The sequence below is a fragment of the Dacryopinax primogenitus genome, assembly GCF_000292625.1.
Source record: "Dacryopinax primogenitus strain DJM-731 SS1 chromosome Unknown DACRYscaffold_9, whole genome shotgun sequence".
NCBI classification, from domain to species: domain Eukaryota; kingdom Fungi; phylum Basidiomycota; class Dacrymycetes; order Dacrymycetales; family Dacrymycetaceae; genus Dacryopinax; species Dacryopinax primogenitus.
This window is the reverse complement of record NW_024467206.1, coordinates 690,873-701,944: the sequence shown is the minus strand read 5'-3', so window position 1 is coordinate 701,944 and position 11,072 is coordinate 690,873. Positions and strand designations below refer to the sequence as shown.

General features: G+C 54.9%; 3 protein-coding genes across 3 annotated transcripts; all 3 read left to right on the top strand.

Annotated features, from left to right (window-relative positions):
- Positions 1-2,234: 2,234 nt before the first annotated feature.
- On the top strand, positions 2,235-3,613 carry DACRYDRAFT_116303 (FMN-linked oxidoreductase; the record flags this gene model as incomplete). Its single annotated transcript, XM_040770176.1, has 5 exons — positions 2,235-2,516; positions 2,567-2,822; positions 2,879-3,049; positions 3,103-3,374; positions 3,425-3,613. The coding sequence occupies 5 exons, from the start codon at positions 2,235-2,237 to the stop codon at positions 3,566-3,568; spliced, it is 1,125 nt and encodes a 374-aa protein (XP_040628771.1). The 3' UTR covers positions 3,569-3,613.
- A 464-nt stretch (positions 3,614-4,077) lies between these two features.
- DACRYDRAFT_22316 (uncharacterized protein) lies at positions 4,078-5,376 on the top strand. Its single transcript, XM_040772739.1, has 5 exons — positions 4,078-4,355; positions 4,456-4,546; positions 4,596-4,621; positions 4,675-5,029; positions 5,090-5,376. The coding sequence occupies exons 1-5, from the start codon at positions 4,107-4,109 to the stop codon at positions 5,203-5,205; spliced, it is 837 nt and encodes a 278-aa protein (XP_040628770.1). The 5' UTR covers positions 4,078-4,106; the 3' UTR covers positions 5,206-5,376.
- Positions 5,377-7,497: 2,121 nt separating this feature from the next.
- DACRYDRAFT_100152 (uncharacterized protein) lies at positions 7,498-10,618 on the top strand (the record flags this gene model as incomplete). Its single annotated transcript, XM_040767430.1, has 2 exons — positions 7,498-9,475; positions 9,544-10,618. The coding sequence occupies 2 exons, from the start codon at positions 7,498-7,500 to the stop codon at positions 10,527-10,529; spliced, it is 2,964 nt and encodes a 987-aa protein (XP_040628769.1). The 3' UTR covers positions 10,530-10,618.
- Between the last annotated feature and the right edge of the window lie 454 nt (positions 10,619-11,072).

Genomic DNA, 11,072 nt, shown 5'->3' with positions numbered 1-11,072 from the left:
TGCACCTCATCAAAATTGTCTCATTGCAGAACAACTGGACTATGATCAAGTGGAGATGGCAGAAATGGCAGTGACAATGAAGGACCAGATGAATGCAGAACAGAGTGCTGCTTTTGAAGAGATCACCCAACATGCAGGTGATGGACAGACCTTCTGGCTTCAAGGCCCTGGGGGGACAGCAAAGACATTTGTCTACAAGGAACTCTGTGCAGAGCTGTGCTCACAGGGAAAGATTGTTCTCTGTGTAGCCTCCTCAGGTATTGCAGCTTTGCTCCTCCCAGGTGGCTGCACAGCACACTCAACCTTCAAGATACCAATCCCAGTGCATGATACCTCAACATGTAACATACCAAAGAATGGGCTATTGGCAGTGATGCTGAAGGGGGCAACACTCACAATCTGGTATGAAGCCACAGCACAGCATCGCCACTGCATAGAGGCTGTGGATCAAAGTCTACGTGACATCTGAGATCAGCCAACCCTTCCATTTGGTGGCATGTCAGTGGTGTTTGGTGGTGACTGGCAACAGACACTACCTGTGGTGCTACATGGGGAGCAGGAAGACATTGTAGGGGCCTGTATGCAATGCTCTCATCTGTGGCAGAGCATCAAGATCCTTTGCCTTTCTCAGAACATGTGCCTCAGTGCTCAGGATCCAACAAGTGCTGCATTTGCAAGCTGGCTTCTTGAAGTAGGAAGTGGACATGCCTCCCATGCCAATGGAATGCTCAACCTTTAGGATGGAATCAAATGCAAGACTTCAGTGGACAGCCTGATCACATCATCATATCGAGACATCAAGAACCATGAGCTTGGAGGACCAAATGGAGATGACTACTTCCTCAATTGAATGATTCTTGCTGCACACAACACAGATGTCGATGATCTCAATGCAGAAGTACTTGCATGCCATCCTGGAGAAGTCATCACCTTCCTCTCAGCAGATTCAGTTGTTCAGGAGCCAGGCATCAATGCACAGATGGAAATTCCAACTGAGTATTTTAATGCACTCAAAGTGCCTGGACTTCCCCTCAGCAAGTTGGAAATCAAGCCCAGGTGTCCACTTATGCTACTGTGGAATCTTGCACCAGCACAAGGCCTTTGTAATGGGACATGATGTTGACTCATTTGTTCAACAAATTGAGTTTTAGAAGTCCAACTCCTTGGAGGTGAACATCATGGTACAACAGCATTCATTCCATGCATCTCACTCACACCATCTGAGGACAATCTTGGCTTTGTCCTGAAGTGCTGCCAGTTTTCTGTTTGACTTGCATTTGCAATGACAATCAACAAGGCTCAAGGACAGTCAGTCACAAATGTTGGTTTGGACTTACACATTCCTGTTTTCTCACATGGCCAATTATATGTTGCACTTTCACATTGTATATTGCAATTAGAATACTCTTACTGCCTCAAGCACCAACTGTAGAGATGCATGGAGTCACTCAAAATGTTGTATATCCCAAAGTTATTTCCAATATTTCTTAGATACCTGCTTTTCTATTCTTCTTTCTGCTGCAATTTCCTATTATGATTGAAATGTATGTAGATACAACAAATATACCAAAAAAAAGACTCCAAGGCAATACATAGGGTCTTTCACATAACTATGCTGAGCAAAGCGAGTCAGGTTAACCTAGTAGAAGATTGTTGTAATGCTGGGTACATCTCTTGCCTTTCTCAACACAAGGGAGTCTCAGAAATATGTGCTGTCTGTTTCCCACACGCTGAGGAGCATGAATCCAGCAAACGGCCTTGTGATGTAGCATTTCTCAGATAGGTGAACCGGATGAGTAGTCAGACCATGGAAACCGGAGCGTATGTAAGTGATTTTCGTTGTGGTCACAGCCCATCGGACAAGCATGGATTGCACTCCACTCTTTCGGCGCTATCTCCGAATATCAATGTCCTATCTCCGACATTCTCGACCAACCAATCTTGTTCACCTCGGAACACAATTGGCTGAACGTATTGCGCAATGTTCGCATAGCTCTATCGCACTCTTGGATTGATAATCATTCGTTCCAACTTCTGGATTTGTCTTCTGGGAAAGCGTACACTGCCCTGTAATCACCGGACAGAACACTGTGACGAAAATGACTCACTGGCATCCTGTCGCCCTTAAAAGACCTCCACTTTGGTTGGTCCTCCCAGATCCAACCGCGCCCTTTCTACCACACTGTTACCGATACCCGACGCTCAAGTCAGACGATACCAGGTGATACCGCACAATGGGAGACGCTGCGAACTCTCTTGCAGATAGTCTGCTCTTCACGCCTATCCGATTGGGGAACGTCACCCTCCCGCACAGGATCGTGATGGCCCCACTGACCCGCAATCGGGGATATGACGACCACACACCAAGCGAAATCGCTCTAACGATGTATACCCAGAGGGCGAGCTTTCCAGGAACATTAGTCATTACTGAGGGTACTTTTATTGCCAAAGAGGCTGGGGGATACAGACATGTACCTGGCATCTACAATGAAAAGCAGATTGCGGCTTGGAAGAAGGTACGCCCCCAATCCTCGCGTCTCACAGCAAACATTCATGCTTGGAGTAGATCACCGATTCGGTCCACTCTAAAGGATCATATATGTGCCTGCAGCTATGGGCTCTGGGCCGTGCAGCCGAACCGGATGTGGCCAAGGAAGAGGGCTTCGAGGTCTCCTCGCCGGGTGACATTCCCCTCCAGGGCGCCAGCAAGCCATATATGCTCACGATTACGGAAGTGAAGGAATGGGTCGAGAAATACGCACAAGCGGCGAGGAATGCCATAGCAGCGGGATTTGACTTTGTCGAAATACACGGTGCAAACGGTGCGAGTTATCCGGCGGCGGCGCAAAGGAAATCGCTGACACAGTGCACGGACAAGGATACTTCATCGATCAGTTTACGCAAGACGTTTCGAACAACCGGACGGACGAGTATGGGGGATCAATAGAGAATCGCTGCCGATTTGCGCTAGAGGTTGCCAAGGCCGTGACAGACGTTGTAGGCCAGCAACGCACCGGTCTGCGCCTGAGCCCATGGGGTGAATTCCTCGGTTCGTTCCGGTTGTCTCTCCTGAGGGTTAGTCATCTAATTAGTAAACCCCAGGGATGAGGATGACCAATCCCCCCGCTACGTTCTCCTACCTCGTCCGTCAGCTCAAAGAACGCTTCCCCGACTTTGCCTACCTGCACGCGACAGAGCCCCGTGTGCAAGGAAACGTCGACCGCGAGACACGAGTGGAGGAAAGCAACGATTTCCTGCGGGAGATTTGGCGGCCAAAAGTGTACCTCACGGCTGGAGGGTATACGGAGAACGCCGGAGATGTGCTCCCGAGGATGGGAGACATGCTCGTGTACGGGCGCTACTTTATCTCCAACGTACGTGTCGCAGAGTGTTCTTGAAATCTAAGACTGATCTACGCATGCAGCCCGATCTACCTTTCCGCCTGAAGAACGGGATTCCTTTCACCAAGTATAACCGGGCGACATTCTACCTGCATGGACCCGACCAGCCAGAGGGGTACACTACCTATCTCACGGCTGAAGAACAGGCGCTCGTATCTAAACAGTAGAGGCCGGAGGGATAGACATGTCTGGTTTGAATTCATAGATGAGCCGAACTAAGGATTTTCTCACGAGCTTCGGGAGCGTACGTGTGTCAGGCGATGAGATATGACTAGCAGTACGAGTCTCCTCGCCCCTCCCCAATCCAGAGCTGCTGCTGTCAACCTAAGTCACTCTCTCACGATCCCGAGACACCGGAGTTGAATCACCAACCAGGAACCGCACGTGTCGTTCGTGCCTGTCACAGGACCTGATCATCGGTAGCAGTACATTGACGCCCAACCTATTTCTGGGATACGCCGCCCAAGACCCTTCATCAATGTCCAATAGGCACCTTTCCGTGTTTCCCACCGCGAAATCCGGAATGCCAAGTCTCTTCAAGTCCCGAGATGTTGGATATGCGCATGTACTGGATGCCAGGAACGAGGGGCACCTGACCTCCGTCCGAGTTCTCCGAAACATATATCAACCCACACCTGGTCAACTTCATCCCACAGAGATCGCGCAACAGAACTCCCTCACAGGTACAGGTGCAAGTACACCAAGATGCTCACTTTCCTCCCAGTGTTTGCCATATCGGTTCTTGCGAGTCAATTGGGAGCTCGCCAGTCCCTCCCCACAGGCCCGCATGGGACTCCTGGAGTACTCATCCAGCCCGCCGAGGGGCAAGTGTTCGCCAACCCCGGGCCGATGACCATCAAGTATCGAACGACGTCGGGCGGAGGGTACGTGACGCAGTCTATCCAAGTGAACGTCCAGAATCCGGGCCCGATCGGTGGTGGGCCTGAGGCGAATGTGAGTCCGAGTTCTTGCTCGTGGCCTCTCACCCAGCTGGACCGGGCGGGGCGCGGGGGAGAACTGGAGAATGGGACTGTGTTGATCAAGTACTGGGTAGATGTTGAACGGGTTGCAATCCTTGAACGCGGGGACGGACGAGTACATCGAAGCGCTGATCGCGACGCCAGCCACATTCTGCGGTGACCAAGGTGTGCCTCTAACCCAACCGCCCAAGCGCGTTTCCCTAACACACACCAGTGATCCTCGTATTCGAGACCCAAGTCGTACGCACACACCTGACACCTTAACCCGTACTTCCCAAGCTGACGCCGTACAGACGCCGAATGGCACGCTAGTCCAGTTCCTCTCCGCCAGCCCTACAGTGCACTTTTCCTGCTGGGGCGGGGACTACCCTCCTCCCCCGACCTCCCACTCCGGACCGCAGGGGACGCTCCTCTCCCCATCGGCTAATACCGTATACGCGAACACCGACGGCGCTGGCGTGCATATCCATTTCCAGTACGAGCGTTCCCTGCAGTTGGACGCTGTCACTGTATCCCTGGCGTTGGAGCTCGCACAGTCTTTTGTATCGTATACACTCGCTTCGGCGCTCGGACCCACCGGGGGGGTGTTGGACGGGACGATAGAGCAGTATTTTGCCGCGCCGGGGGAATGCTTGTGTGGCACGTTTGGTGCGTTTCTTCCTAGGTTTGGATGAGAAGGGGGAAGACTGACTGAGTGCGTGGGGGTAGATCTGGTGATAGACGAGACGCAGCTCTATCAGGGCGGGTTGATCACTTTCCAGACATATAGCGTCCCGCTGCAATTTGACTGTCCGCCAGAGGTGGTCGCTTTCTGTTCGGGCTGAGGGGCGGTGGACGAACAACGGCGGATGAAGGAGGGTGGGTGGATCAGGGAAGGAGAGGAGGATAACTTGAAGTCGGGTGGACGGACTATTTTCGGACTATGCAGTTATTGTCAGAGCTTGCAATTGTTGTTTGTTGGTTGATCAGATGTTTAATGAACGCACTTACGAGTCATACGGCTTCGCCCTCTTGCTCGTCCGGACATCGCGTAGAGAGATACCAACATCGTGCTCCGGTGGATGTTGCCCTCAGCACCATGACGGTCACTGATGATCCCGCTTCTCTTCGAATTGACAGCACGTCCGGAGGAGCTGTCCAGCAAGCTCGTACCTGTTTTCTCGCTTCGCGCTAAGCTGCATGATGTACCCGACCCCTGCAGCCTGTCGTTTGTGGCTGACGATGATACGCCTCCCCTCCCCTCCCCTCCCCTTTCAGGAGTCGAAGTCCTGGAGGCTCGGCGCATGTGAGACTCATGCTGCCCAGCCTGAGTGCCAGCTAGTGGATGACGGCCGCTCCCGGCGCGCTGTTCATCGCTCATTGTCCCCAGACAGCCGGGTTCACCTGATAGGTACATCAAAAACAAGCAGCAGCTAGAGCTGAGCTGCACGTCTACTGGTCCTTCGTGCATCGTGCGTCGTGCATCGTGCTCGGGGAACGCCTGAGGTTTTCGCACGAGCTAAAGACCAACGCTCCGGCATGTTCTTCGGGAGATAGAACGGGAGCCGTCTAACGTTTTGCGCTTCATCAAAGGCGGACAGCACGCACAGTCTGCCTGTACTGGATGGCGTGTGCATGCTTTCCCGCGTTCTGCGAAACCGGGCCCAGTAGCGGCATGATATCGATATATTGGCTTATCTAGATACATTGGCTTATCTAGATACATTGCAGCAGGATAGATCGTACTCCGGTACTAGAGGACGTACAAGGGGATCACACTCTCGCCCTCGGATCCGCTCCCAGAATCGTACGATCTGAAAATCGTCAGTCAAACATCTGTCGTCACGCACCTGCTGGTATCCCGTCCGTTCCCTCCCCCCCTTCCTCCCATCTCAGCCAACCCCAACCCCAACCCCAACCGGGACGAGCCAACCCCGGCTCTAGGTGCTCAGAAGACTGCTGTTTTTCAGTCTTCGGAATATGCCCGATTGGGGAGCGGGAACGGGAGCGAGGAAGCTATTTGGGGTGAGAGATGGGTGCGAGCGAGCCGAGGGTGAGGCGGCTTGCTTGTTGCAGGGACAGGGACGGGGACCGATGGGAGCGATTGGGGGGATGTTGGTCATTGGACGGGATGGGATGGATAGGTGACGAGGGAGTGGACTGGAGGAGGGGGGAGCGAACTGATGTGGTTCGGTGGATGAAAAGAGACGAACGTGGATGGCACGCGAAAATGAAAATTTGATTTTTATGGTATTCGGTATCTACGTCTGTAAGCAAGTTAGCAAGAGCGAACGAGCGAGCGAGCAAGCGAAGGTAACGAGTGTAGGGAAGGGAGGAGCAAAAAAGCAAGTAGCGAAAATTGGAACGGGGGAAGAGGGATAGAAGGGTGCGGGAAGTCGTCTCATAATCTGGTTAAAATGTGTCGTCTGTGCCTTGGCTCCGACTCATTATATCAGTGTTTTTTGTATTTCATCGACAACTCCCTCGTACAAGCAATAGAGAGGATGCTCACCTGAGAATGCTTGTGCAGTACGAGGTTGTGGAAGTGGTGCTGTCGCAGTGCGAGTCGACATGCGGTGACCTATATTGTCATCACGACATTTCCTAAGCCTGCACTTTACTCTAGGGAGGAGTCCACCCCGAAGAGGGGGGAGAAGGCACTATCAGGCTGTAGAGCAGCGGGAGACAGCGTGGCATCCTCTCTTAAGGAGGAAAGGAGGGGGAAGGGAGGGTTTTTGTAGGTGTGGAGGAATGGTGTCACGTGGTGTGTGGCTGTGTGCACGTGGTGGACATGTGCATTCAAGGGAATGGAAGGAGAGGAGTGTGTTGAATGCATTCACTCCTGCGTGCATCATGTCCCGTGTACTCCAGGCTCAGTCTAGCAATCAACAGCAATTACCAAAGGGTTACACTCAGAAGTTAGAAAAGGAATTAACCAGGTTACATACTGTAAATCCAGGTACGTCATCGTAACATCATTCATTCATTCATTCACTCACTTCGCTTAACCCATCTATCTTGAACACACACACTCATCCATGTCACCAATCAAATACTCTCCATCTATCATATGCTTTCCCTCACTCAACTGCTGCTCAACACCAGAAGAAGACGCTCCACCACCACCATCATACACAATGGCCACCTCTCCTCTCTCTCAGCCTCCCTCCCAAGCAGCATCAACCTCCTCCCTCTCCCTCTCCCCCTCCCACTTACCCCCCGCTCCCCGTGGTCAACTACGCCGTACACGCCCCGTGAGAGATAGGGAAAGAATGGCGGACGACGATTCCTCAGATCAGAGTTACTGGGATAACATGGAGCTCGAAGCGACTCGGCTGGAAAGAGGGTCAAAGGACTACCAATCCCAGAATCCCTACTATCCTCCTCGTCCCCCTCCCGAGACCGCGTCCATAGACTCCTTCCTAGGAAGTGGAACTCCGAGCGGGGGGACGTTCTCACCCCTCCCTTCCACTGCATTCTATGGCGGAACATACGTCGCCGGTCCCTCACGCGACCCGAGCGTGCAAGATCAGCTCTTCTCCACCCATCCCCCAGCTGGGTCAAGCAGCTTCCCTTATGGACAGGTACAGCCCCCGCCGCCGTCGGCGTATCGCCCGCCGTCGACGGAACCGAGGCCTGTACCCCTCCAGGGGCAGGGTACGGGGCCGGGGAGGCCTTTGCCTAGCCCGCCTCGGGATCGAGATCGAGAGAGGGAGCGGGAGAGGGAGGGAGAGGGGGAGAGGGAGGGGTACGACCAGAGAGGAAGTAGGGAGTCTTCACCTCAACTTGCACAGGCGCAACAGAAGAGGAATTCCCCGTCGCCGCAGGGGCAGGGGAATGCACACCCGCCAGCTCAGCCCCAGCCCCAGATGCAACCTCAAGCTCAGCCTCAAGGGCAGTCCAGACCACATTCTCAGCAACCCTCGCCCAAGCCCAGGTCGCAGCAGCCTTTCCCCCAGCCTTCGCCCAACCTCCGTCCCCAACCCTCGCCCATCCCTCACCAGCCCCTCCCTTCCACCCAACCTCTTTCCCTCTCCCACTCCTCGCACCACACCCAAGTCCAACCACACACCCACACCCACACCCAACCGCCTTACTCCCAGCCCCAGGCACACCCTTCTCCTCCCCACGGACCCCGGCATTTGGGACATCACGTCTCTCCCTTTCCCCCCTTTCCCCAAGAAGAACTGGACCGAGACCTTCCGGAGCTACCTCTTACCCCCCGGTCCGGGTCGCCGCCGCCTGAAGGGTTCGGGGGCGCGGCGGCTGGAGCACCGTTTGTTGGAGGGTTTGTGAGGCATAGGGAGGGGGGGTGGGATTTGGATCATGCACAAGGGATTGGGTACCGACAAGGGCTTGGGACTGACCGCGGGCTTGGGCAGAGGGAGAGGGAGAGGGAGATCACTCAGCCTAGAGAGCGAAGAGAGAGCAAAGACAGCCGGCATCTGGAACCTAAAGAGTCCAGGGAAGCTCAAGCTCGGGAAACCAGAGAACCCCGAGACGCGAGGGAACCGAGCGACAGCTACACGCCTTTGAGGGACGAGATGGGCCTCACGAGGGGGTATCACGGGCAAGAGAGTTCTGGTGAGACTGTTAAGCCTCTTTCTGCTCAGGCTCAGGCCTGGCAGGCTGGGCATGGGAGGGAGGACAGTGGTGGTACCGGGGGCGGCGGCGCGGGGGGGTATCCGGTGGAGTTGACACCACTTTTGCCGGGAGGGCTGAGGTTGTTGAGGGCTTCTAGGGAGATGAGGGAGAGTGAGGAGAGTGCGGAGAGGGAGGAGGAGGAGGAGGGTGAAGAGTACGACGAGGGCGAAGAAGAAGCAGAAGGCTCAGCTGAAGAAGACCTCGGGAGTCAAGTCACCCAGAGCCAGGACGAGTACGACCCAGTCTTCCAGGAGCAACAACAGGGACTTGAACAGGGACTTGAACAGGAGCGGGAACGAGAACGGGAAGAGCAGCAACAGCGCCCGGATGGGGAAGTCGACTCGCTCGTTTCGCCCCTCCAGCCTGCTGCCTTGCACCCGGCACGCAGCCTCCCTCCTCCTGTACGCGCGGCTGCACGACCTACGACGCCTGAGCCGCTCACGATCGAGCCTGATTCGCCTGACGTGCCCCGTACGTCCCCCTACTCTACATAATGAAATGTACTAGTACTGACCTCCCCCCCTCCCCCCGGGCGCCAGTCCTCCTCCCGAACGGCAACACAAAGCTCCTCTTCCGGATCCGGAACCCAAACCCCCACCCCATCGTCTTCAAAATAATGACAACCCAGCCCCGGGTATACAGCGTCCGGCCAAACTTTGGCTTTCTCCCACCCGGGCAAGTGCTAGAACTGGAGGTCCACGCCCCGGGGGATGTGAACCTCCGCCGGCGGGCTACGCCTGGGAGAGGAGATAGGTTTGCTGTGCTGTCTAGGTTTGCACCTGCGGTGTGGGAGGGGGACGGGGAATATGCGTCACTTTTTCCGAGCAAGACTACTCAGGCGGAGGGGATGCGCTCGCAGAGGTTTCGCGTTAGGCCTTTGCTTGTCCCCCAACTCCAATCCCAACTCCAATCCCAACTCCAATCCCAATCCCAATCCCAATCCCAATCCCAATCCCAATCCCAACCCCAGGCTCAGACACAGACACAGGCACATGCACAGGGGAGCGCGGGCCCAACGCTGCCAGGAGCGTTCTCCCCCCCGGGGAAAACGCGCGCTCTCACCCCTTCCCTCTCCCTTCTCAGCCCGACGTTCACCGCTCCCCTCCTCCCTCCCGCCCCCGCCCCAAGCACCAGCAACACCCTCCCCCTGCTGCGACCCCGCAGCCCCCAAGCGATCCGGTTCGCCGATCCCGTCTCCCTCTCCGCCGCCGCGGGCCAGATCGTCCAGTCCCGCATAGCCGAACAGCGTGAGACCCAACTACACGCGTCGATCGGCGCTGTCCAAGCCGGAGTAGGCGAGCTGAACCTGAAAGTAGAGGAAGTCCTGCGCAGGATGGGCGCTGCTGAGGAACTGAGAGCACGTGCGCAGGGGGTGGATGAGATGCCTGCGTTGATGGAGTATTCTTATCCGGAGTTTATCACTCCTGGGAGGAAGAAACAGGGCTTGCAGCCTGGGGAGGTGATGCTCCTCGCTGTGGGCGTGTTTTTGGTGACGTATTATGGGAGGGCGTGGCATATTATTTGAGGGAGTTGGACAAGTATGATACGGTTTGTATATGCGTGCGCTCTATCGATATGAAGTTGTGTAGAATATGTTGACGGTCTATCATCCCGCGCAAATGTATATATTGTGTGCTTCTAGCGTTTGAACAGAGTTGTATGATGCTACGTTTCGAACAGATGTGCGATTCGGATTGCTGACATGGGCGCGAATCCTGTGCGGGTATGGAAGAAATACATCATATGGTTTTACATTTCGTTTGCTATGCCAGTACACTTGTGTTTATCTAGTACAGTTTTGCTAGGAAAAGGAAGAGTGCTGCAAAATGCCCAATGCTTTGTTTCGTTCTCAATGACCGCCAAGAGTCGCTCCGACTTGGCTCGCGCCGCTCTCGCTCGAGTTGCGCATGCTCCTCCGGCTCCGCTTGATCAGCAGCGTCGGCCGCCTCTGCCTCACCTCCGGCGGGGGGCTCGACGGGCGCGAGTCCTTCTGGCACCGGTGCATCGAGTGCGGTAGGTGCATGAACGCGGGGATATGGTACTTCTGCGAAAAGCTATCCATCCTGCA

Bases quoted from the DNA above. Each gene is read 5' to 3' on its own strand.
- DACRYDRAFT_22316 (XM_040772739.1), top strand. From the start codon at position 4,107: ATGCTCACTTTCCTCCCAGTGTTTGCCATATCGGTTCTTGCGAGTCAA. The intron at 4,622-4,674 runs GTACGCACACAC...GACGCCGTACAG, and splicing joins TCGTATTCGAGACCCAAGTC to ACGCCGAATGGCACGCTAGT. The intron at 5,030-5,089 runs GTGCGTTTCTTC...GCGTGGGGGTAG, and splicing joins ATGCTTGTGTGGCACGTTTG to ATCTGGTGATAGACGAGACG.